This window comes from Abramis brama (genome assembly GCF_963993115.1).
Source record: "Abramis brama genome assembly, chromosome: 7".
NCBI lineage: Eukaryota > Metazoa > Chordata > Actinopteri > Cypriniformes > Leuciscidae > Abramis > Abramis brama.
Window position 1 is genome coordinate 23440790 of NC_139969.1, and position 26990 is coordinate 23467779.

At 41.9% G+C, this 26990-nt stretch overlaps 1 protein-coding gene across 1 annotated transcript in view; it reads right to left on the bottom strand.

Annotated features, from left to right (window-relative positions):
• Positions 1-26990, bottom strand: part of chd7 (chromodomain helicase DNA binding protein 7) — a 63827-nt gene that overhangs the window by 18219 nt on the left and 18618 nt on the right. The window contains exons 2-12 of the mRNA XM_084120506.1: positions 18932-20913; positions 9429-9856; positions 4840-4975; positions 4418-4543; positions 4247-4312; positions 3411-3466; positions 2939-3053; positions 2317-2400; positions 2008-2145; positions 1759-1880; positions 1374-1617 (exon numbers count right to left, since the gene is read on the bottom strand). Coding sequence (XP_083976632.1) covers positions 1374-1617; positions 1759-1880; positions 2008-2145; positions 2317-2400; positions 2939-3053; positions 3411-3466; positions 4247-4312; positions 4418-4543; positions 4840-4975; positions 9429-9856; positions 18932-20737 — 3321 coding nt within the window. The 5' untranslated portion in view covers positions 20738-20913. The remainder of the gene's footprint in view (positions 1-1373; positions 1618-1758; positions 1881-2007; positions 2146-2316; positions 2401-2938; positions 3054-3410; positions 3467-4246; positions 4313-4417; positions 4544-4839; positions 4976-9428; positions 9857-18931; positions 20914-26990) is intronic.

Consider the following 26990-nt stretch of genomic DNA (forward strand, 5'->3'; position numbering starts at 1 on the left):
GTCACGGCACCCTTTGAAAATTAAAACAAAATTTGTGGCACCCTAAACTAATGTTATCACAATACTACTTTGATGCATTGAAATGTATTGATTTTCAATACCACATGGAAGAAACGCCTACTTGTCATATAGATATTTTTAATATTATCAAATTTTTTTGTCCATCAATTGAAAGTCTAGGAGTCAGTAATTCCTTCTGAAGAGATCACTTTATATGACGACATTTAATTAAGGCTTTTATTCATATATAAACATTGCTCAATTACCATTGCAAATCTCACCTAAATGTTTGCTCACTCAGTGTATTTGTGTTTTTATATTGGGATTATTTTGTTAAAATTGCACAAGATAGCTTTAATATAAGGTTTTTTTTATATATATTTTATAATGTAATAATTTCACAGTTAACCTCCAAATTAATGTAGAAACAACATAAAGACGTTTAAAGTATATTTAAAATAATTGTTTAATGGCTCTTTTATCTTTTAATGAATGAAGGCCAGTATCACTGATACCAATACTGCTGCTGATGTCTTCAATGATTTTATTTTCAATTTTAAACATTATCACCATTCAACACTACAGTATAATTGAAAGCTATCATTTTTTTAAAAACATTTATTAGGCTCCAAAAAAATATAACAACTTAATTTAAGTGAACTTAAAACAATCCTCACATAAACCCATGATAAATGTCATTTACCTGCACCCTTCCTATTTGTTTAACAGGTAGGAAATATACAGAAATTGAATAAAGTTATTAAGCACTTTACAGTCTTCACTGCATAAATTAAATTAAATAGATTAATCCTTATTAAAGCTAGACACGTTCTTTAGTCAAGAGCAGCGAGTAATTTTCTGTTACCTGTGTTCTTTGATTCTGAGTTCACTGCTGCACATGTGGATCTCACACGGGTCCCATTTTCTCACATCTCTTTACGTTCATTTAAGACTTTAATTAAAGACTGATGTGTTTATATGAATACACGGCAAGACGGACGTTGTGACAATATTTTCGTGTGATTTGACTGCAAGCGGAACAAGCCATGAAAAAGAGGCAGCTGTATGTGTACGCACTGGGAATGAAGCACGGGAATGAAATCAGGCGCAACCCCCGCAATTGAATGCCGAAAACTTACAATTTGCGTTTTTATTATACATATTTGTGCGTCATTTGTTGTTATTAGAGACATCTGAGATTGATGGTACATAAATTATTATTTTTTATACACATTTTAGCAATTTTAAAATGTTTGATACAGTTTTTACACGGCACCCCTGCACTCGCAAGACGGCACCCTGGATGGGAAACGCTGACTCAAACGATATAAAATGATCTATACATATCAAATGACAAAAGAAGCATTATGTACCTGTGTGTCTCTGTAGTACATCTCATAAGCCTGAATAGTCTTTCGGCTTGCCTGGCTACCATGATAGACCACTACGTTTAGCTCAGTCCATGTCCTGAACTCCCTCTCCCAGTTTGGAATGGTGGAAAGAGGAGCAATCACCAAGTAAGGACCGTGGATTCCCTTCAGGTATATCTCATAGAGGAATGTGATGGACTGGATTGTTTTGCCAAGGCCCATTTCATCAGCTAAAATGCAGTTTCGTCTGAGAGCAGAAACAAAAAAAAGTGAACATTTTCATGCAGCGGCAGCAATTCATGACATCCCTGCATTTAAATAGCTTGAAAAATTCAGTCCATGTGTGAGTAAGCAGTGCAGTTGGATGGCTGGGTAATTGCATACATACGTGTTGTACCAGTTGAAGAGCAGCCAGTTGACTCCCTCCAGCTGGTATTCCCTGAGCGCATTGCCATTTTTATATTCTCTGGAACTCTCGGATTTCTGCCAGTCACTGGTAGGAGGTCGCTCCTGTTTCAAATAAAACAATTCCCGTTAGTGGTTTCCATGCAACCGCAAGAACGTGGCCCTCTCTCCTCACTAGCTCAGCACTCCAAAGTAAAAATAAAGAGAGGGCAAGAGGACTGCCAGCTCTTACCACGCGCTTTGGCTCTGGCTCACGTGCCATCACTCTCTCGAACTCCTCAATCTTCCCTTGGTCAATGTCAGCTTTTAACTCCCACGTGCTGTCCTCGTAAGGCAAGGAGCACCACTTTACCAGGTACAAAGTTACAGGCTGCAGGAACACACATCAACACAACAGTTTTCCAAAAGAAGGTTCTCACATCTTTCTAAATTTTCTGGGGGTGGCTCTCGTAAGAGCTTTAATCAAGGTTATCCATGCTGTTTTGAAAGACAGACGGTTTAAGAATGATTGAAGCAAATGGATGAGAGAGACAAGTCATACCTCTCCATTTTCATCTGTGCTTTCAGACACATCCAGAACCCTGTCCACCTCCACATAATCTGGGTTGAAGGGCTCATCATCCATCTGTCAATAAGAACGTGATTGATTGGTTAGTTGGAGCACAGAAGAATGGTGGTTTCACTGCTGCTTGAGCCACAACTACTATGAGACTTTTAAATGAGAATCTGCCAGGTGGAATAATTTCAAAGTTTTCTGATAATGCATAAATCTCTCTGGGAAAACCCCACCTGGTTTTGATAGAGTGAAAAGAATGGTAGTGTGGAGTTGCACACCAGAAATGAAAGTCTCAGCATTCGTTTCAATGCAACTGCTTGAATTACTTTAACTTGTGAACCGAACTAAGCATGTGAAGGGAGATTGCGTGCAACTGAGATAAGGGTTTGAAGTGAGGCGTTTTATTGCCTTAGCATGCATGAGATTGTTCGAAAAGCCACTATAATACCACCACAATACACCACTGTTGAGCATACATACTGCCACCATTATCAGTGAGGGCCATAAAATGAGAGGGGGGGGGGGGGGGGGGGGGGGGGGGGCAGAATGAAAAAAAAAAAAAAGACAAAATGGTGGATGGCAAGGAAAATGGAGGGCTGATGCTAACCTCACTAAGGAAGTTACTGAGGGCTTGCTTGGCCTTGAACCTCTTAACCTTCTGCTGGATTCTCTTATCCTTCTCCAGCTCTTCGATGTCTGCCCAGCGACAATGCAGGTAGGAGCTGAAAAAAACAAAAAAAACAACAATAAAAAGTCATGGGTGAACTATCACTTAAAAATGAACATGTCAGATAAACAAGACTGAGCATGTTTACGTAGGAGCACGGTAACAAATTGTGTTCCTAAACAATGACTTAACAGGTGTATTGACAGGTGATGATCCATCTGCATGAGTAATTTTATACTCTTATACATAGTTGAGAAAATCTGATAACTAATTTTAATAGTTTTGTAGCTTGTATGCATTATTTGGCAAATGAATTCCATTAATGTTTAACTGTAATTATTAATCAGTACTATTACCTTCATTATGCAAGAAAGTCACATTAGATGGAAGGCATGCTAGATCAGATACTTACAAGCCTTTGAATTTGACATAAAACTCCTCAACTTCCACCTCTTCACCAGATGACAACTGTAAAATAAGAAGCAGGAATATTTGGTGATCAACACATTTATTTGTAAACCGTTTGGAGCCTTTAAATCACTAGTGTGCATAATTTCCACCCATCAGTCACAAGTGTAACTCATTTCCTGTGACAAACAACTCTGTGTTTTAGCATTGCTCTCAACTGTAATGCCCCAGGACAAAAGCAGTATGACAACAAAGACTGGGGGAGAGAGATAGAGCAGTCGTCGTCCTATTCTCTTTCTCCAGCTAGTAGTACGCTGTGTGGCTGAGTCATGAATCACTTCAGCTCTTCTACCACACACAGCCCCATTCACAGGGAGCTGACCCAGGGCCTGGCTTCCTGCCAAAACCACAGCACTACGGCAGACGCCAAACCTACCATTTCCTCGGGCGGGAGCCCATTTGCAGCTGCGCTACTAAAAGCCATGCACGGCGTATTATTTTTGGCCAGGCTTTGTTTTGTGGAGCAGTTTCAAAGTAGTAACGTTGCACGCTGTCACGGCCTGCATCTAAGGGTCTGAGATTAAACACGCTGAGAGACAGTTTATTCTTACATGGCTTCAGCTCAAAACCTCACACAGGCTTTGCTCTGAACCTGCAACGGCCTTTACTGGATTAATACTACTACTGTCAGGCCGAAAACAATATCAGCCCACTCAGGCATCTTCCTGACCATCACAGTCTGGGGCAAGATTTGAGACAGCTATTAGGTGTAATCTGCCCTTATCCAGCAGACAGCAGCGGTTAAAGCTCATGTGAGAGGCTTTTGGTGGCTCAGCTCACCTCTTTCTTTCCAATGCGCATCCCCATAATCTTCTCCACCACAGGGCCCTCTGCATCTGGCAACTCCTACAGCACACACGGGAATGAAGGACACAGAGTCAGTGTGAGAACATCCATCATGCATAACAAACAGTGGGTTACATCAGCAGTTTTCCAACTCATGATACTGACCTGCTGCTCAGACGTTGTTGAAGGAGACTTTGGTCCTGGGGAATCATCTCCATCATCATCAGAAATTCTGAACTCCAGGTCCTCAGTATAGCGTTTCCTCTTTACCTGCCGGCTAGATCGCCTCTTCTGTAAATCACAAAAAAAGTTACACAAATGACAAAAATAAAAAATAAAACCATCAAGTTTTTAATCTGATAAAGATTAGCAATAAACTGAATAAAAACAACTGTGACCATGTTTGTGTACGACGATGTGCTGTCAACTTGTATTAAGTAGGATAAAGGTGCCATTTTATCAGCATTATCTTGTCAATCTTTAGGTATTGGTTTTACTAGCAAAGGCGGCATTCAAACTTTTTTTTTTTAGAGACAATAAGAACTTTATTTTTTATTAGCCAAAGTGAAAACTTTAATGATGTTTACCTGAACGCCATCATCTTCCTCCTCCTCAGGTGAATGTGGCGGTGTTTTCTCCACATCAGATGTGACTGAGGGCTCTCTCTTGCGCTTTGCCTCTTTCTTGGTGCTGTTACTGGACTCAAAGTCAGATTTTTTTGCACTGTGGGTGAACAGGGACGTTTGGTTAATATAACAGTCACACCAATAAACCACAGATTTGTCTAGGTCAAAGTCAAACCACCACGCTGAGAAGTTTTAGTAAAAAAAAACAACAAAAAAACACTAGCAAACAACTGTTTATACCAGTCCCAGAACTTTAAGTTTAATGCTTTATATATAATTTTTTATATAAGCACCTTTTAGCTTCAAAAGTTCAATTAAAAAGTAAATGGACAAATAAACATTTAAAAGTAGTTTCAATTAAGATGAGATGTACAATTGTAGAATAAACGACATGTATAATCGTACAATAATTAGAAAATTGCAGTTTAAAAAAGTTTTATATGGAGTTTAACATCTCACACTGCTATTACAATGTCATGCGAACCTGTATGAGCAACTTTAATGCAAGAAATAAAAAGAAAATCTCAGGCTGTCCACAGTTCTTGTATTTTTCTCTTTAGTTCTTTTCATTTGTACCTTGCGTTCACACGGACATACCAGGTTAAAAAAAGGATAATGCTTTAAGGTCCTTTCCCTCCTAAGTTCAGTTTCAGACACAGAAAAGAGGGAATGAGAGAGGAAAGACAAGAACTAGTTAAATCCACTTCCAGTTTAGAGTTGTACTCTCTTCCCTGCCACATATTACACAATGCCCTAGAGGCTCTTGCGCTCTCTCGCTCTGGGGCCCCCTCTCTCTTTTCATTCGCACGCCAAGAGCAATCAAATCGCCCTGGTAACCGGCGGTCACGTGACCCGCACCTGTTCCTCTGGCTGGACGCCACTGGCTAAAGCCATCTGCTTGCCTCAGTTAGAGTCTCTCTCTCCAACACTCATTCAAGCACCTGCAGCCGCACCGCTCTGTGGCTTTGGGTTTCATACTGTCACTGCTCAGCAAACACAGCCAGAAATAAGGAGAAAAAAAAGGCACATACAAAAGGAAGAAAGAAAAAAGGGACAGGAGGAAAAAAAAGCCACGAGGGCAGGAAGAACACTCAGTTTAGGGGGAGGGATGACAGACTTCCTTTCGATGGCTGACCTTTATGAACCATAAAAGGCAAAGAGCTGCTATAGGACATACACTGAAGATCCAGTTGAACGGGCCAGCGGGGTGGGCCATGGCGAGTGTAGTCTTTGAGATGAACGGGCAGAGAGAGAGGGGCTAATTGGCATTAGTAGGGGGAGGATGCAGGCCCTGCTGCAGGTTTATATGAGCTCTAGAGCTGACACTCAGGAGGAGGAGAGAGGGCCAGGGGGTTAATGGGACACCTGCCGTCGCCAGTGAGATGACTCATCTTCAGCTGGACCCCCGCACGGTGCTCTCTCTAACAGCAGCTGCTCTCACGCACACATAACTGTTTACCCTCAACAGCTCTTTTGCAGTGTCGCACAGGCGCAAACGTAAACACACGTACATAAACAAGGAGATAAAAATGCAGAGAACGAACATGCTACGACAAGTTAACAACTGCAAATAAAAACGGGCATCTGTGTCCTTCAAAGCAAGCAGGCTAATTAGGAACCACCAGACAAAACAAGGTCACTTGAAAAAAAGGGGGGGACAGGATCCAAACACGCCCTGTTAGTCAGAGTGCTAGCAAGTTGAATCAATGGAGGTGGTGCAATTAAAATCACACTAAAACGTGCCTGAATTAGGGTAAGGGAAATGCCTGAGAGTGCCGGACTGTGAGGGAGAACGTGTGGAAAGAGGATGTGAGTGGGTGAGTTGAGATATTTGAGAGAAGGAACACAAACTGTGCAGTGGAATGAGAGGAAAGATAGGGAGGGCTAGAATGAGACTCGGCAGAAGGATTGCGAGTGTGTGATAATAGGTGGAAAAGGACAGTGTACGCATGCAAGAGCGTGTGAAAGTGTTAGGGGCCCAGTGGAGGAGCAACACAGGAAGAGAGTCGGGGGAAGCAACAGTGTCGTGTGTTGTGCTCTCAGAGCAAGGTCACCCGTTCAATTCCGTGGCATCATTGAGAAGGCTGGTTTTTTACTAAGAGTACAACTGTGCACAAAACCAAACACTTTCTGCGTTACTCAGACTTGCGTTTTGTTGTACCTCTGCGAAAACAAAGCAACATCTTACGGTAGTTAAATTGCCAAGAGACCATTCAAGCTACTTTTTGAGCCTTCTTAAAAAAAGTTATTTCAACGTGGAGCGTCTTTCATGTGCATAGCGTGGGGGCTGGCTCTTTGTTTTAAATGTGGAAGGCTTTGATGGGAGTGGGTAACACCGGCGATGTGAGTCTTCACTCTTGCTTGTCTCCCCAGAGGCTGCGCATTTATCATTCGGCACACTTCTCTAATCCATTCACCGCACTGCCTCACTCGCTCAGTCTTTTGAGGCAGTGGCCTGTCTGATCACCAAAGCAGCAAACCCAAGAATTCACAGGAACTGAAAACTCCCAAGCTCTGGTGGGACAGACCTGCCAGTCTAAGAAGATAAAATAAACTGAAAGGACAAAGTTGGATGCTTGGTCCTTCCCTTCTGTTGTGCCATCCACCTCTCTGCACTTTGTCTTTGAGGTTCAGTCACAGAATTCAAGTTTTCTCCCCCATTGGAGCCTGGGGGGATGACAATGTGGAGCACTTGTTTCAGGACAAATAAGCAGGCAGGCTGACATAAAGGTGATGTAGTCAGTCTCACGAGCAAACAGGCATGCTGGTCCCGCAAGCGAAGAGCTTTAAGTACACACATTGCAGCACTTCCTATGCAACCGCGACTGTTGTGGTTTTTGTATGCGAGCACACAGGATGTAGCTAAGATAATATGCGAAAGAAAAAAAAAAAAGACTCTGCTTTGACATGAACTGAAAAATCAAAGGGCCGACGGAACTGCCCACCCAGGTTAGGTGGTTATGCAGTTAGAAAAAAAACCCACCAACTAAAATGGGGGCTTTGCAGTAGTTGCTTGGGAACCTGCCAATAAATTGAAGGTGAGAGGTGTGTATTTGCAATGCAAAACAGTCTTCTCGTGGGGGGAAAGAGCCACATGCAATGCAGCAATGAGGAGGGATCTTTCTGAAGTGTTTGATGGCTGTGTGTGTATATATGGAAAACAAACCTGGGTACACAGACGCTCACATTTTACTCTGGGTGCGGCCTGAGAATGACTATTTATAGTTTTACTATCTTTGTCAGATAAGAACACCAACAGATACAAGGCAAAGATTTTTAATGTCCAACTTAGTTTCCTGTACTCCACTTCCATGATCGAAACTAGCAACTAAACAAGGAAAACATTAAAAGAGCTGATAAGAAAGGCAACAAACAAATGGAGATGGGGGAAGGGAAATGAATGACACTCATCAAATGTGAGATGTGCTATATGTAGCCCACTTTTTGAGAAATGGGGCCACAGTTTAAAAACTATCCACAGGGACTCGCCAATGCCACACATCCAGTACTGTAGCAGATTTGGTCAAATTCAGGCCGGCATGATTAATGAGACAGCATTGTGGACTAACTAGCATTAGGTGCCATTTTGAATGGAGACATTCCCCCTCCCCTTTTCCTATTTTACACACACACACACACACTTTCCTCCCTCCTCCCCCTTCAGATGACCTACTGCTCTGGCACTCTGCTGCAGATGCACTTGTTTTGGCCCAGCCCTTTTCCTCTGGATGAAAGGGACGTGGCGGTGGAGTGACGGGCTTTGGATAGGCGAGGGGAGGAGGAGGTTAAGGGGGAAGGCTGACACATTCCTCAGTCGGATCATGTTACTACCTCAGCTAGAGAGAAAAAAAATGGCCATATAACCTTGCTGCTCTGCATATTCAGGATGGATGCATTTTCTTTTCTTTCTTTTTTGAGGGGGATGGAAATGGGGGGTGTCAAAAGAAAAGAAAAAAAGAATGTGGCATCATTTAAAATGTGATGAGCACCATGATTGTTAACTGTATCCAGAAGAGACAGATATATACGGTGGATATACATGATAGTATGATGTTTTAGGCAGTGGTTATTAACATATATAACAAACTCTTGACAGAACAAATGACCAGCAAAGATGATAGTAACTCTTTACAGACCTCCGAATGAAGTTCAGGTACCTAAGGAGGGTTTGTCAGAAAGGCGTCAAGTTTGTGGTTTAGCGCATGTAGTTCAAAGCAAAAAAGCTGAAGTCTTTTAATCTATAGACAATATCAAGTTCCTTGTGTCTCAAAAGTGTAATAAAACAGAACACCCCTGACACTTCTGAACTGACTAAACTCTGATATAGCACTATCAGCTTGTAATAGTCCTAGAAATAAAATCATAGTAAACATATCTACAGTTCAATGAACCAGATGATCACATGAGGCTTTTTGACTCCATCCACATAAAGATGTAGATATCACATTTGGAAGGTCATGTAAATATGGGGTACAGTTTAAAACCTGTAGTTTAAAAAAAAAAAGTATAAAGGCAAGGTGAACGCTACAGGAAACTCAAATTTCACATACCTGGGCTTTTTGGAGCTTTTAGGCTTCGGGGTGGCAGTCTTCACTTTTTTCTCCTTCGGTTCCTTGGGTTCTTTGGGTGTCTTGGGTGTCTTGGGAGTCTTCGGGGTTTTGGGAGTCTTGGGCTCTTTCGGTTCCTTGGGCTCCTTCTCCTTTGGCTTCTTTTTGCTCTTCTTTTCAATGGCAGACTGTTCCACGGGAGTCATAAGACTGTCTCCCTTGTTAATCAGAGCAGCTGCCTCTCCACCAGCCTCACCACTGATGTCGTTACCCTCCTGGCCGTCACTTACCTTGGCCTTCTTCTTTTTCTTCTTTTTTGGCTTGAGCTCGCTCTCCGTCTGCTGCATGTCACAGCTGGCTGGTTGGAGGTTTGGGCCCGAGACAGGTGCCTTACTGGATGTTATCTCCAGGGAAGGGTCTGATGGAGAATGCTGTTTACGGGGGAGAAAAACAGGGAGATCTGTTAGTACCAAGAATGAAGAAATATAAATCAAGGCAGAACACATCATTTGTGTGTGTGTGTTTGTGTGCGTGCATGTATGTATGCATGCATGTATGTACTATACAGTAGTCAACATTTGAAGTGAATCAAAACCTTTCAAAGTTATACATGTGGTGGCCGACAGACACTGTCATCCTTTTTCTGCCCTCTTTTTTTTTTTTTTTTACAGCTGTGATTTTACCACTGGATTTCATAGCTTTGTAAGATAAAATCCTTCTTTGCTAGACCTGATAATTATTTTGGTATATAATCATATCAATATCAAAAAGTAGAATAAAAAAGTAGCATTAAAAAGTTTATTTTGACTAATAGTCTAATTTTCTACCATATAGCCTACAATTGAATAAAATTAACAGCTAGCTAACAACAACTTGCTTTGCACTTTTTTCTGTTTTCACCTCACTCCAGTCTAAACTAGGCTTTTTTTTTAGGTAATTTCTACACATTGTCATATATAACCTGAAAATACTGTAGTTCATTAAGGTTAAATCTTGCCAACCGCTCTTACAAAAAAAAAGAAAAAAAAAAAGGGGTAAGCACACTTACATTCTCATTTTAAGAGGTGTTCTGAGTAAATTATTTGTTTGTAAGACTTTACGATATGGTTTGATTTGTTAACAATAGTTAATTAAGCGTTAAGGGTCGGGGAGCAGCTGGCCCGTACGGATCATGAATCACGGATCAACTACGATACCTATTCTTGACATCGCACATCCTGCGATGTGACTATCGTGACTAGCGCACATCGCGATATCGATGCTAAAACGATACATCGTGCAGCCCTAATACATATAATTAACCGTAAATAAGCTTCTCTCTAGAGTTTTTTTTATAGCTAACTAACACATCGTGAACATCGGATGACTTTCCTGAGGTAGATGCAACATTAAGTGACATTGTCCAAAAGCTGTTTTATTGACATCTTTCATGTATGTTTTTCTAGATATAATTCGTATTAAAGTGGAAGACACTCCAGGCTGCCGTTTGAACTGAGGAGCTACAGCGATCTGTCACGTCACATTTAAGAGTGTCAAAACGGCATTCATAGTTTGAATTTCGTGATAAAATGGGACAGAATTTGAAAGATGACACTTTCTTTTTAGAAGAAATAAAGCACAGAGCTATTTGCGATTATTGGATGAGAGGCGTGGTACAAACAATGTTTAGAATAGGGAAAAACTGCAGGCCTAGCAACTCCCTAGCTTGAACTATAAAATATTATATGATAAAACATATGATAAAAATCTGAGACAATTTCTTAATTTTTATCAGAAGGATAAATTTAAAATTAAGGAAGGATTTTTTTATCATGCTAAATCAAAAATGGAGAGTCCATGTCTTTAATATTAAATGAGCCTCTTATGCATCCACTGGGGGTGTATCCACTTCATGATTAAACATGAAGACAATAAACACACGACTGTGACAATGTTCTGCGTTCTTCAAGGCTTCTCTGGTATTTTCATAAGAATACAGTATTTTAATGCAATGCTAATCAACATAGCCTTTATTTCTTTATAGACCTTATGCGCCAGACAAACAAGTGCGCAGCCATCTTTAGAATTTTGTTTTTGTGGTAGCCCTCTATATTTCTTTTCCATTTATGGCATCGCTGGCAAACTGTATTTAGCTGGTGAAGTAGATTTACTTATTGTAGAGTTAATGAAAGTTATCATGAGAACTGTAATGTTTGAAGCAGATGCCATAAATGTCAGTGGACCGGGAAGATTTTAAAACGAGCGGTTCATTCATACATCTGTAAGATCTCACCTTCATGCTGTGGAAATAGAAACCGGAAGACAGAACGCAACGAGTGCAGCGCTGAAAAGGGAGCTTCATAAGGTCTATAGAATACTATAAAATATATTGTCTGCCCATAAGAAGCCACATCAGCTCACAAAAGGAAGTTATTTCAGACACTCGACTGAGTAAAAACTATTAAATGTTGCCTTTTGTTGGACAACAGGTTTATTTCAGTTCAGTTTTATTTCGATTTCACTTTAATTTCGATTAATCGTGCAGCCCTACATCATGCCATGTTACTTCATCTAATTCCTATTGCTCCCATTAGTGCCAGTGCTAGTTGTAGCTCAGCAGAATCAATGCAGCAATGGTTTTGCCTTTCTCCTTGCAGTTATCTCCGTTCCACTCTCCATTCATTGCAAAGAAGGCTGACAGGAAACATGTTGGCAGCTGAGCTAAGCGTCCAGTTTCTCAGAGTCCCTGTAGCAGATGGGACTGAGGCATTATGACGGTAATAAATTATATCTATACTTCATAAATGCCTCAGTTTTAAACATCAGCAAATATAATGTAATATGCTACAAAAAACTGCCCTGGTGAAAATAATCTTCCTGATTTTCCAGGATGGAAACTGTGTATTCTTTTTAAGTCATGTGTTGGTTCTAGTCTAGAGTATTACATACCATGCACTCCGCTTTAAAACAAAAGACTTTGTAAACCACATCATTGTGGTGATGAAATACATATTTCCTGTAAACAACGGCAGGAGATATAAGGGTGCACAGTGCATGCCAAACAGTGGCAAGGTCACAGAAAATGCCCAACACCCAGTCCAACGGTGGTCGTTAGAGCAGCTGGAACAGCGAGTGTTCTGCTGGCACTTTAACGGATAAATGTCTCTCCTCCTGCCAAGCCTCCCCAATAATCAATTGCATGAATGACAATAGGCCTACCGCATGCGCTCTCTGCATTTCTAATTTGACAGCAGCAGTCCAGAATACAATATGTTCAATATAGGATTTCATCTCTCGGAGGGGAAGACTGACGTGTCAGTTAATCTAGCAGGCAAAGTGCTCACTCGATGAGCTAAATACTCCCTGAAGGAGCACTGAGCTTCGGCGCAGCACGGCAGGCTTTTTGCAGGGCGAACCCATGAGTTAACACCCAATTCATCTGATGAAAAGCAGGCTCCCAGACACGGAGCCTAACCCTAGCTAAACTTTATCTTCAAGATTCATTGCTTACTGCTGCTGAACTTCAGTCTGCCTCTGGCTCAGAGCAAATCTAATGAGCTACAAATTTATGGCATTGAAACACGTAGATTTTGTAAGCTACTTACCACCCCCCCCACCACAATGCCGAAGTATAAACGGTGTTAAACAAGTTTATAAAGCTTTGAGGGTGTAATAAACTATAAAAGGACAACGGGAAAAAAACCTGCCACGTTAGGACTTCAGACAAATATCAAAAAGCTGTCCAAGAGACTAGAACATACACTTGCCATTTTACCCATTCTGTCACAACTTCCTTTTACAACATTTAGTTTGCGCAAATTAAAGGGCAGCAAGTGCAAGCATACAACCGTACCTTCCTGGCTATACAAGCCGAATATTTAGGAAGTACTGCTCTTGCTTGCATCTCTCCCAGAGAGAGTGCAACACCACTAAGACGGCTGTCAGCTGCTGTCAGCCGAGAGACTCAAGAGGCTAGCACCTTGCATGAACTGCTAAACAGGAAATAAAGGAATCATAAACATGGCTGTTCACTCTCCACATTGGGCATGACTGGATTTAAGCCATGGCTAGGGCTGTCATTAGTGGTCGACCGATATTGGTTTTTTGATGGCCGATGCCGATGCCGATATCTTAGAGAGCAGGGTGGTCGATGGCCAATATAAAGCAGATATTTTTATATATATTTATTTTAATCAATATTTAATAAATTAGAAATAAATTAGAAAACAAATCTTTAAAATAAACATGCTTTTATACTTTAGATGGCAACTTCTTGAATCTGCAATCCTATTACAGTATTTTTCACAAAGTAATTGTTTAGAAATATATGAATATGTGAATAAAAAGAAAGTAAACACTGTAACATTGCACTCAGTAATCTGGTAATTTCGTGCTGGTAATCATATTTTTTCAAATAAAGACAAGGTAACGCTAATTTTACATATAGCACAGTGAAACCGATATGAATATGACAATTGGCAACTGGTTATATATCAGCATATTTTAAAATGAAGGATTTAAAGTTTTTCGATCGCATCTCCTGTGACGCTGATCTTCTGTTCGCATTCACTCACTTCGCACAGACCGACCATCACTTGCAGACAGTAAGTTAACTTAATGCACACTTCACAAGATATCACAGCTGGATTCGATTAAATCTGCAAGGTTTGTGAAATTAAATGTTTATTAGATATTCAGAGATTTGTTTAAATGACGTAGATGCGCATTTGCTGAATGTTGACGGCAAATGAGAAAGTATTTTAGCCTAGGCTAATTGTTTGCCTTTTCTGTTTAGGGCTGGGACGGTATGGATTTTTTCTTACCGCGGTTGAAAAGCAAGAAATTCCCACGGTATAGCGGTAAACCGCTTTAAATCTTTACTTTACTTACTTCGCATACCATTTACTTTCTTTGTTTACCAGTTCTGTCTAACAAAGTATTAGATATGACTGACAGAGATCGTAAATTAATGAAGACGGAGAATGTGAGTGATCTCTGTGTGATCTGAGGAGCTGCCGTTGCAGTTCTCTTCTGGCGCTGGTGTTCTCAGCGCCGCCCGTCAAAATAAAAGTCCGGAGCACCGTTTGCGGGAAAGTTATGAAATTTGGCACACATATAGAGGACAGTCTGAACGGTCACCATAGCAAATTTGGAGTCTCTAACTCAATGCCTCTAGCGCCACCAACTATCCAAATTTTCACTCATGTTTATGCTAATAACTTTTGAACCATAATGGCTAGACAAAAAAAATTCTTTCCACTGATACCTTGGCTCAGGACGATTCAATTGCACCCTATGACATAATTTACCATCATAATTTTCCATCATTTTGATTTTTCAAAAAAAAAAGTACTTTTAACTCCTAGGCTGTTGCTCCGATTTTCACTCATCTTCAGACCATGCCGACAAAGTTATGGAATTCATGTCGATTTATCAAACCGTTCTCGAATATCGCGCAAACTAATTTTACTTAGCGCTTGCAAAAACAGACATAAAGGCTGCATCTCTGCAACACTATCATATTCAAACCAAACTTGGTACATGTCATCACAAGCATGACCTAAGGCTACATGCTGCGTTTCGGCGCAGCGCCACCTACTGGTCCGGAGATACGAAAAATGGCTATTTTTTCTTATACCTTCTGATTGGTTTGTCCAAAAATCATAAACGTGGTTTCGTTAGATTCAGGGCGTGTCATGCCGAATTGAATGATATCCAATTTTTCCATATCGACCATTTTGAATCTTGTACCAAAATGCTGTATTTTATGAACGCTTTAGCATATCGTTACAAAACTCGGTATGGTTCATCAGTACGATGCCCTAAAGGAGCCTGAGAAGTTTCGAACCAGCGCCGCCTAGTGGTAAAATTAATTTCAAATGCTTCTAACTCTAGGTGTGGTTGACTTATTTTCACGGGAGTCATCTCCTTAGATTTCTGAATCCTTGCAGAGTCCAACGATACCAAACATGCTAGGTTTCCCCTTACGGTTTGTGTAGCATTGTGATTTAGCGCTTAAACATTTGCCAATATCTTCGAAACCAGTACACCGATCGAGACGAAACCACAGTAGGAAGTTTGGAAACATAGGTCGTTGGCTATACGCTAATGCCCAAAAGTCAACATATTAATAGTAAGTGGCAAGAAAATGCAAACAAAGTACGGTGTGGATAATTTATGCGTTTATACATAAATGTCACTGTGCCTCTTGTTGGCGCTATAATAGAACCAAAAAGGAAATTGTCATTTACTTCAATACATTATTCTGATATAAAATGCTATACTTTATGAACACATTAGCTGTCGTTACGAAACTCTGTATGAGTCATCGGCACCGTGCCCAGAAGGTACTCAAAAGATTGAGACAGTGCCACCTGTGTCAAAATGTATAATGAAATTTTCTAAAAATGCTAATATATTTTAAATAAATTAGCCTATTGCAATGAAACTGGTCTTAATATACATCTTGGGTCAGGCCGAGAACATATACCAAGTTTGCCATATTTGGCCGAACTTCCTGTTCGCCATCTTGATTTTCATTCAATACCTACTTTTTCTAACTCCTCCTAGACCGTTTGTCCGGTTTTCACCAAAATCGTATCATCTCCAGACCGTGCCGGCTAAAGTTATGGATTACGTGTTGATAGACAAAACTGTTTTCGTATACCGCAGCAGCAAAGTTGAGGCATGATGCCAAAATGACTATTCAAGCATTATCTCTGCAATACCTTGAAATACTGACACCAAACTTTGTATGTGTCATTGTCATCTCACTCTGATCACACCACATCAAATTTGTAACTGCGCTACCTATTGGTCAAAAGTGATAATCCATTAAATCATTTTTAGTTACTGTATATATGATTATTCAGCTATTTTGCCTTAAATCATCTTAAAATGTCTTTAATTGCTCCTTGCTGCAGTTGGTCTGACACTCCCAGCCATGTTGACATGTCTTGTGCTTGGCCCTGATAATTGCTGCTTACAGCTATATTTATATTTATTACAGTTAGTTCCGATTCTCAAATCTGTATCAGCACTGGCACATCTCTGCGTGCGTTAGATAGGCTCAGTCAGTGCAGTAACATTTGGACGCCAGTAGGTGGCGGCAAAGGACTATCTTTATGACAGTCATTAAATCATTCATAATACGCCTAAAAACACTGATTAATTTATGAATGAAACCAGGTGTTGAACTTAACTTTGAGTGCCACTTCACAAGACTCAATTGTCGATCGGCGTGTCACATGGATAACGCTGAAGGTTGATGTTTCACTTCTCAGAAATCAATGGCATTGATTCACTGTACTGAACAGCATTGACGCCAGTCATGGGAAGTTCCCTCAACCATTGAAAGCATATTACGACAAAGATATCGCTTTGATCTTCTGACAACTGATGGCAAACTGTTTTTCACAAATATATTACTTGACCTGAAGAATGACAGACACAGGTAAATCACGCATGCTCAGTTCCCTTGTCGCTGTCTGCTCTCTCTCTGTTGTGTGTGGGGCCGAGCTGCCTGAGCCCTGCCTCCGCCTCAGATAGCAGACAATATAACTGAGGCAGCGTGATAGGCTAAAATGTTCGTGAAATTAATTATGTAAACAAAATGGACAATATATAGTCACCAAAGTTTATCGCGGTCATGTCCATATATCATGCGAAAAGTTGATATAATAATTATCAAGACAGGCCCAGCCACGGCAAAACATCTCATGCATGCATTCCCATCTGCACTTCTATTTTAGTTCTTAAAGCCCAGTGTGATGCGGTGAACACTTGCGCTTGGTACCAGTTTGACTGGAGCCACAATGAAGAGTCTGTTCCCTCAGATAAAGCACAGCTCTACTTAAAGGTCACGCTCTCTTTTATTTCTCATCAAACCTCTTAATATTCCATCAGAAAACACAGCACTGGGGTTTAATAGTGCGAGAAGTGAATACAGTGCAGTGCAAAGGGGGGCTATGTATCTTTGATTATGAAGCATTCAGCAAAAAAAAAAAAAAAAGTCACATATGACTCACTTCATTCAAACTTCAACCAAGTATAGGACGACAAAGTATAGGAGAAACAAAACAGAGGACTATTGGTTATGAATGCATTTTAGATTCCTGCCCAAATATTTTACAACCGCCATTGTAGGTTTTAGAAATGAGAAGGTAACCTGCTATAAATAAAATTAACATTGTCTCAGCTGGTCTAAAACTGAGATTTAAAGGCGATATATGAAAGTGGTGACATCTTTTCTTTCGTATTGTGTACATCCGTGTAAAATGTATTATCGAAAAAGACAAAAATGTAGGGCAGGGACTTGGTTCTATGTATCAGCAGAGAAAGATCTGATAGTGAGCTTGCAGTCATTTGTAAGAAATGGGCAGAATTTAAGTGGACTAAATGTTTGGTTTGACATGCATCATAAGAGAAAAGTCTGTCGTTTCAGCATCGAGTTATGACATTTTGATTAAGAACTATGAGGTCAAAACTGATTCTTTTTTATGAAAAGTACGCACAGATGAATCGTTTACACTAAGATCAGTAACATATTAGGAAAATAGGGTGAACATTCATGCCCAGTTTAAATCAAATCACACCATATTAGAGAAAAATATATATTAGGATCAAATGACTTCAGGCATCTCATGATCCGGACATGCATTTCATCTAGGTCACAAGTGATGTGGATGAATTAATACTGACTGATCTTAAAATGTCAACCACAAAACTTTAATATCAGCACAACCAAAAAGACACCATCACTGACATCGAGCCATGGCTGTCAATGGTGATATGAGTGAGAAAGAGACAAAAATGCTATGTGCAGGATGTGTACGCTGGAATAACAGCAGCCATTGTGTGTGAATGGGTCACTAGAGAAAGAGGCTTTCAGAGCAAAACAAGCTAATGGTATCAGAAGCACGTGACACTGGCTCCCCCCTCCACCCTCCCAACAGGACGCATCCTGCTGTACACCATTAACTCACGCATGAGTCCTCCGAGACAGGCAAAGCAAACAGAGAGTGCAGAGTGCAGAGAGAGAGAGAGAGAGAGAGAGAGAGAGAGAGAGAGAGAGAGAGAGAGAGAGAGAGAAAGAGAGAGAGAGAGAGAGAGAGAGAGAGAGAGAGAGAAAGAGAGAGAGAGAGAGAGAGAGAGAGAGAGAGAGAGAGAGAGAGAGAGATGATGCAGACAGAGAGCGAGCAAGAGGGGAACGGAAGGAGTGCAGACGGGGGAGGAGAATGATGCTTACTGCGAGCAGGAAGGGAGCATTTCCCCTTCAGAGTGGGAAGGGGGGAGGGGTAGGGGTTAGGAGATTAGCACTGTGGCGCCTGTGTCTTGGGGAGGGCCAGGATATGCAGCGAGGAGGAAACAAACAGCTGTAAAAATCCATTTCCACACTTGTGGGGCAAGGGCGGCACCATAGCCGGCAAAAGAAACCTTCAAATGGGCCTTCTGCCACCCACATGCACATGGATTTTCAAAAAGACTTTTAATGGCAATGGAATGCATGCTTCATTTGCACAACTCACCTGCATGTGAGGCACTTTCTGCATGGGTGGAGGTGACTGGCGAGGAGGTGCCCATGCCTGCTGAGATGGAGGGGAGTTCTGGTGGTGTGCACCTAGGTGTGTCTGTGATTGAGGAATAGAGGGAGGGGTGTGCACCTGCTGTAGCTGGAAAGGCAATGGGGGCGTCTGCAGCTGCTGGCGCTGCGCTTGAGCAAGCATCCTCTGGTCCTGCGGGCCCAGTGGCTCTGTGTGGTTTGCACCCAGTCCTGCTGGAGGTCTTCCTTGAGCACTCGTGGCCCTGTGATTGGGTGACAAAGCAGCATACATCTGGGTTGGAGGAGGATGTGGGTGCGAGGGATGTGATGGTAGCTGTTGGTGAGGATGTTGCTGCGCTGCATTCATTGGGCCGGCTCCTCTCTGGGCATGAGCCATTGGGCCTTGAGATTGATGTGGCACGACAGGGTAGCTGCCAACATCGGTTCCCAAACCAGCACTGGGTGGCCGGCCCTGCTGGGGAGGTGGGGTGCCTGCAGGGGTGGCCAGGTTCCTCATGGGCGACATGGAAGGAGGGGAGGCATATGATCCCTGAGGTGGAGTCTGTAGATGCTGTTGCTGCAGCTTCTGCTGGGCTGTAGACTGGTTCTGAGCTTGATGCATAGGCTGGGTGTTGATTTGGTTCACATGAATGGGCTGCTGGTGCATTGGTCCCTGTTGAGCCCCAGCTGTGGGGTAGCGCTGGGGCCCCGTTGGGGCAGGGTAGCGTTGCACCTGGGTCACAGGAGCATTAGGGTTGCTGTTGCTGCTGGTGGTAAGGCTCAAGTTGGGACTCATTCCTGAAGTGTTGGCTAATCCCTGATTAAGGTTGCCGTACGAAGGATAGGGAGGGTACTGCCCTGAGCTGTTTACAGTGTTGGAAGGGACTTGCTGGTTGTGCATGTTAAATCCCATGGTTTGGTGGGGTCTTCCACCCATGACCTGCTGCTGCCGTGAAGGGCTTTGTGGGAACTGGGGGTTATGGCTGGCGACGGACTCCGTATGACCCGGACCCTGGCCGGGTCTGTGGAGAAACTGCTGATTGGGTTGCTGATGCTGTTGAGGAGGCTGTGCCGGGTGACGCATGGGGGGCCCCGACATGCCGGGATTCTGAGTTATACCCATGTGACCCATGAAATGATTGGCTTCCTGAGGGAGGCCTTGTGGAAAGTGGTTCATTCTGGGAGGTGTTTGGGTCTGGTTGTGACCCTGAATGGCATAGTCACCACGACCAATAAAAGGGCCCATTTGGTGGGTGTGTCCTTGTGGTCCAGCAGGGGCGTGCTGATGAGAGGAGGCTTGTGGAGGTTGCTGCTGGAAAGGTGGTCTAGTTTGTTCAGGCACCTGCATCGCTTGAGCACCCCACACACTTCCACCATCTGGGAATGATTGGCTCCGCCCATCTCCTTGTGCACCCGGGTAGACATGATGCCCTGCTGTCCCTCCCGCACTTGGCGGAGCACCATGATAGCGGGAATGAGGGGAGGACATGCCATTTACTGGTCCGTTCCCCATCAACCGGCCCCCCTGCTGGTCCATTGGATGCATTTTGGGCTGCTCATACTGATTAAAGTGGTCAAAATGGTGGCCAAGCTTGGCCTGTCCAGGGACAGCAGGTGAGGAGAGGTGAAGAGAAGAGGGGAGCTGTCCGTAACCTTGGTGCTCATGGGGCATCTGTTGACTCATGGGATTTGCCTGACCTTGGGGGTAGCCACAGTCCCCCAGGCCCTCCAACTCATCAGAGAACAGATTCCCATCATCTCCAAAGAGGTTGATCATGCCTGGGTCAGCCATGGCTGCAGTGCTCCTGCTGTGCAGCCGAGCTTCAGAAGCAGGACAGGGAATGTGTGCTCACACAGAGGTGGATGTCCTCAAAGCCGCTAATCCGCTAACTAATCTGCAGCATGTCACTCCATATTTCCTTAATTCTCTCAGAGAACGCAGCGTCAGGCAAAGTCAGGTTACAGGACCTGGAGAGGAAGGGAGAGAGAGAGAGAGAGAGGGAGTATTAACACAAATAGCTCTAGGTGAGAGCAAGCCTCTTCTATTTTGTTCACTTAAACCATGCTTTATTTAATTTTCAGCCAGTGAGTCACAGCTGTTGAGAGATATGAGAGCAGTTGAAGGGTGGTGAGACTGAGTTTTTTTTTTTGTGTGCAGTTAAATCAGTTGTAACTGACTCCTTGCCAACCTTTGATCCCAACCCCCACCCTCTGTTCCTTCTGCTCCCAAACAAAAGGGCCAACACACACACACAGAGCCTAAATTCATTCATTCTTTACAATTTGTTGATGGTGAGGAAAGAACAAAGGAGTTTAAAGTGAGGCAGCAGCAGAAGCAGTGGTAGTTAAACAACAGCAGCTGCCAGACCATGCAGGCAGATGTAGGAACACAAGCAGGCAGCCCACCTGCTGAAGCCAAGACTTAAAACCAGCCCTGTTGCCGCCTGCATTTGTGAGCGTTTCTGGAATATTTGAGTATGAACGGGGTGAAAATTCATGTGCACATCATGTACTTAAGCAGCTCGTCCCAACTGCAAGGTAATCAGATGAGTGGGGGAATTATGTAGATGTGCCAAACCAGGCAAGGGTGGGGGAAGATGCAGCCTGCTGAGATGGTCTACTCAACCACAACTACCTCCATGTGTGTATATGCAAGTTAGTGAGTGAATATGAACATGTGGGGGGTGGCAAGGAATGCATCGCCTCAACTTCAACTACTCTACAAGAAAAATGTTCCATCCCAAGCTCCTCCCATTTGGTTCCTCCTTCAGCCCTTTTCCACCCAACCCCCAATTTCCCTCTTTCTCTAGGCCTCTCCACATGGCTGTTAAAATTACCCTGGTGAAAATCTACACTGACCAGCCTAATCTAACTGTGCGTTCACACCGCCGCCGGCAAGAGCGGCAAAATTCGCTCTCGCCGCGCTGCCAACAACGCCGTAGAAAGATTTGTGAACGCTCTGACGCAAATCGAATGCTTGGTCTTTTTTTAAACTTTATTTAAAGGGGCCGCAAAGCAAACAAGCATGTCGATCGTTATTTTTGCAGACTAACCAAGTAGGGTACAAGTTAACCTCATGGAATCTTTTAAATGTGAAAGAAATTGATCGATGGAAAGAACTTAACTATAGTAACATGTTTGCTAATGAAATAAGCCAATTAAAAGCCATTTATGTGGTGTTCATGGTTAAGTGCTAATCTAATTTGCATTCTCGCTGAAAAACAAGCGTTCTAGCGCGAAAATGTTGCCTATAAATAGTGTTGCGCGCCTTATCAAATTTACATGCTCAACCTCTCCTCTATTTTGCCTTGGGAACTAATGTGGTCGGGTAGTTTACTTGACTGCGTTCTCTGGAATCCTCTCAAGCGGAGGACTTCTACATTCCAATTGGTTGCCGCCGAACCGCGTCATAGCTCATTACCATAAAGTTGACCTGACTATAACTCTCCTCGCCACTCTCGCCGTCCAAGACGCACCACCCTCGCCGGAGCTCGCCACCGGCTCACACTGAAAATGAATGGCTTCCGGCCACTGACGCCCTCACCAGCGGCGGTGTGAAGGCACAGTAAGGATCAAAGTCACTAAAACAAGCTACAGCTTGTTGCATTTTAAACATCCTTTATGAAGTTTCATGTCCAGAATATTTGCAGCATTGTTTTTTAGTTAATTGTTATACATCACTACGGCAACAAATGACAGACAAAAAAAACTTTCTAGTCATAAACAGGGGGACAAAGGAGTAAATGAGTAAAACTAGATAACTTCACATTTGCAGTGGTCGTGTAGCGTGGCAGGAGGTGTCAAGACTACCTGTAGGGCAACAATTGCAGTATATAGTCACTACTACAAACCACACAAAAAAATAAATGCACTATTACTCACTTCAAAATCAGCAGACTGGCACAAACAACCATTCATTTAACTGACAAGGATGGGATAATTTTGGGGCAGACATAACTAAACCCTCCTTAACTTTTTTTGACCTGAAGCCCTGAAGATGGTGAGAAGTTAACAATTACGACCACAGCTAACCTTAATAGGAGTGATCGAAAGGATGAGAGATGCCTGTGGGTGACAGCACCACAGCTTTAATCTCCTCACAACTCTAGTTAAGAGCAGGAAGAGGAGTCCACAGCCATAAATCAGTCCCTATTTTACCAGAGTACTTCACTACTCTTGCAGCACTGGTGGGGGAGGGTGGGAGATCCTACAGAGCCATGCTAAAAGCTGCAAATTTGAATCCCTATGATCAGATTTGGTGTCTAAGCCAGCAGGCTGACCGTTCACCCAATTCTCTTTGGAGAGTGACAGATGTGGCAGAGTGCCAGAGCGGCTCCTTCTGAAGTGCCGCACCCCTCAGGAGGAGCACAAGCCATAGAGCAAGAGCACCGTGACGTACACACTTAACTCATAACGTAACTGCAGCGAGTGGGTGGCTAGGCTTGCCCCTGACCGGAGGGTAGAACAAGTGAACAAGTATGCAGCCATTCACAACAATGAACATACATAATGTTGCGAAAATGGCCTTGACAAGCCAAAAACACATTTAAGCTGTCTACAATATTTGTATCCTCTACTATAAAAGCCTCAAGGCCACAGTTTCACTAGTGGAGGCCAAAAAAAGTCAAGAATTTGGATTTTATACAATGCTGGATTTCTGTGTAAAAAATTTTTTTTTTTTTTTTTTAAATCCACAAATAATTTTCCATTTCTGATCCTGAAAAGAAACAAGAGGCCTAGGAAAAGGAAAATTTGTCAAAATTACTGAAAGAGATGACAGAACGTAATCTATAAAATCAAACAGTTTTGACCACTTTACAAGCAGCAAGTCCTTTTTGATATGTTTGCACCATGCCTGGTCACACCAAGACTGTGAATAATGAGGAATAAGACCATTCAAGAGTCATAATCCATTTTAAAATCGTACAAACGTAATTCAATGTCAAGAAGAAAGAATGTACTGGGCAAGTAACAAATATTAAGTAACATTACAACATTCACTTTTAACATTACCAGTGTTTCATAGCCAGTGTTTCCTAGAGCATGTGAAAAGTGTGGTTTAGTGTGAGACTACTGTGATGCATAATAAATCTGAATGAAGGTCCACTCACGGGTAAGTTATCACCACAATTGCCAAACTGGAGCAAAACTGGAGTATTCAAGATACACTGTGCTGATCATGTGATCTGCTGGTCAGTTTATACTTTTCAGTCCATTTCTATGACAATGAGCCAGTTTAGATAAGTAGTTATAATCAAAGTTCAGCTGCTTTTTGCTTAGTCAAGCTAGAGTTTATCTGTATTCACGTATAGGCTACATGTTACAAAAAGAGCAATTAAATATTTGAAACAGGGCTCAACATTAAGCCTTTTCATGTGCGGACAAGTAAATCTGTCATTTACTTGTCCGTGCAAAAAAATAGTTTGTACAGTGAGTTAGTTAGTTTTGCGCGCGCTGTAAATATAATTTATTCTGAATCAATATTATCAGTGTTCAATCAGCTTTGATATTTAAATCTGCATATTGTAATCTGCACCTCAGAGCAAGATACAACAAAAAATGCTTTTCCACTGTCGGGGCCAAACCGTTCTCTTTGCTTAATCGTTCCATTCCGTGCCGATCCGGGCCAGCCGGTAAGGATATGGTTTCATTTTCCACTGTGGGGCTGATAACAGAGCTCTTTAAAATGTAATACAAATGTGCCAGTCATTGCCTTGGTAACACAAGATATTTCTTTTCATTTCTTCAAATATTTCTTTTCATTTTATTATTAATTTGTGTTCATGTCGCTTAAATATCGCGCTTAGGCAGGTACAGAGAAACTGGTAGCCAGGCAAGACAAGTGTGTTGCGATTTCACTTACAGCCTGATGGTGGAAAAGTGGCAAAAGAGGCCAACTGTTACAAATATTCAATTTAATCACAGAAGTATAATCTATAAAAGTTTATTGATCAATGACACCTACGAGCAAACCATCTTTTTAAAGTAACTTGGTGTTTAAAATGATAATTGTATTCATTACACCATCAGGTGGCGACTAGTTAATTAGGCTTAACGTATCTGTCATTGAATCATTAATTCAAGAGATTCGTTCAGAAACGTTGCTTCATCCAGTAATGAAACAAGTGAAGTATTTATGAGCGAGTGTTGTCACGATACTGGAATTTTCAACTTTGAAAATATCGATGTTCTATACCATTTTTGATACAACAGGTAAAACTGCCATATACACCGCCATCATTTTACTGCCACAATTTTGTTGTAGTAGCTTACACAGCACAGGGAGGCTTTATTTGAATCGTTGAACTACATAAAAAAAAAGACAAGTAAACAGTAATAAAATAAAAATAAATTGCAAACTGTAGCCAGGGCTCTAGACTGAGACCATTTTTTTGAGTTATTTGACGTTATTGTATTTGTGCGAGTGCATAGTCACACACTCAATCGGTGTCTGCCAACCTGCACTTGCATTAGGGACTTATGGGCAATTCCACACAAAAGTCATCCTTACTATGAAAAAAGTAAGGTAAGTAAAGTTTTTACCTAAAGATTAAAAACCTTAAAACCTGTCCATTTAGGTCTGCAATATACTGTATTAATGTGCTGTATCAGAAATTAAGAAAATTGCCTTGTTTTTCCACCACATATGAGGTGAGCAGCAATGCCAAAATAAAATTAAACCAACCATATTTCATGCTTTCAAAAGGGGGATCAAAGACCCCCTTTTTATTAATCTCCGTTAATAATCTGTTACACAGAACTTTATATTAAATATTAATCAAAAATGATTCACACCTTCACAAAATCCAAATATTCAGTGTAAGAGTAAAAATGACATAACATTATTTATAGTAAGTTTATTGATTCACATCTTATTTAGAGTTTTGACCTCGACAACCAACTGCATTTACCACAAACAGTAAACTAAAAGATTGTTTTGGTTGAATCGGTTCAAAGGAGTCATTAGTTCGCGAATCGGACGTGGCATTAGCGGACTTGTACACGTTGTGTGATTATCCCGGTGTGGTGAATAATCGGGTCCGGCTGAAGAAATGGGTCCGGGCTTAGGACCCAATTAGTATGCCAGTAGTATGCCTGATCTAAATCTGTTCTCGCGATACGGTAAGGCAGTATCAGTGCAGTAATATCAGGTAAAGCTCATAGCACGATCATCGGATAACGTTAGCTGAATGCTATGCTACTATCTAAGCTAACTAAAAAACACACTAACAACGAGAAATGTTTAATTTCACAATCTATTGCTTCGGTTAAATACTAGTATATGAAACGTATAATGTAAAATACATTAAATACATTGATGACTCGTTATAACGTAGTACAAACGTCTTCTATAATAAAGTGATTTTGTATGATTTATAACCAGGCACTTAAGCGATTACCCATAAAACGTGCTTTGAACCAATCGGATTGCTTGGGTCCTAAGCCCGGACCCATTTCTTCAGCCGGACCCGATTGTTCATCACACCGGCAGTAAGGACATCGCACAAGATTTGTCAACACAGAAAACATTTTATAGGTTTTGTTTTGAGGGCGTCAATAAACAGTTTTGTTTTGTTTATTGAAAGTGTTTTTCATGTCAGCTGAATGAGCGGAACGCTTTTCAGAGAAGATAAGGCAACGTAATTTTTTATTTTTTAAGCACAACACCCAGCAGTAATTCAGGAAAAAAATACCCGAATGCTCCACATGAAACTTAGGTCTTCCGATCTATTATCATGGTGTCAATTCTCAATTGATTTTGATTAATATGCGCAAGGGAGCGAGAGAGAGCAAGATAGTTTGAAGACGGTGAGGGTGCGCGCGCGCGACCGGGCCTCTCTCTCTCTCTGCTCGTTATTTCAGTAATACTGTCACCCTGTCACAAGCGCAGCAGTCATCTACATCACTCACCGATCAAATAAGGCTTTGGTGAGAGAGAGAGACGCGTGAGTGACAGAGAGACGGAGGGAGAGCAGGGAAAGGAAATGCCGCTGAATGAACACGCTGCGTGTTTTAAATAGCGTAAACATTTTTTTTTATAACGA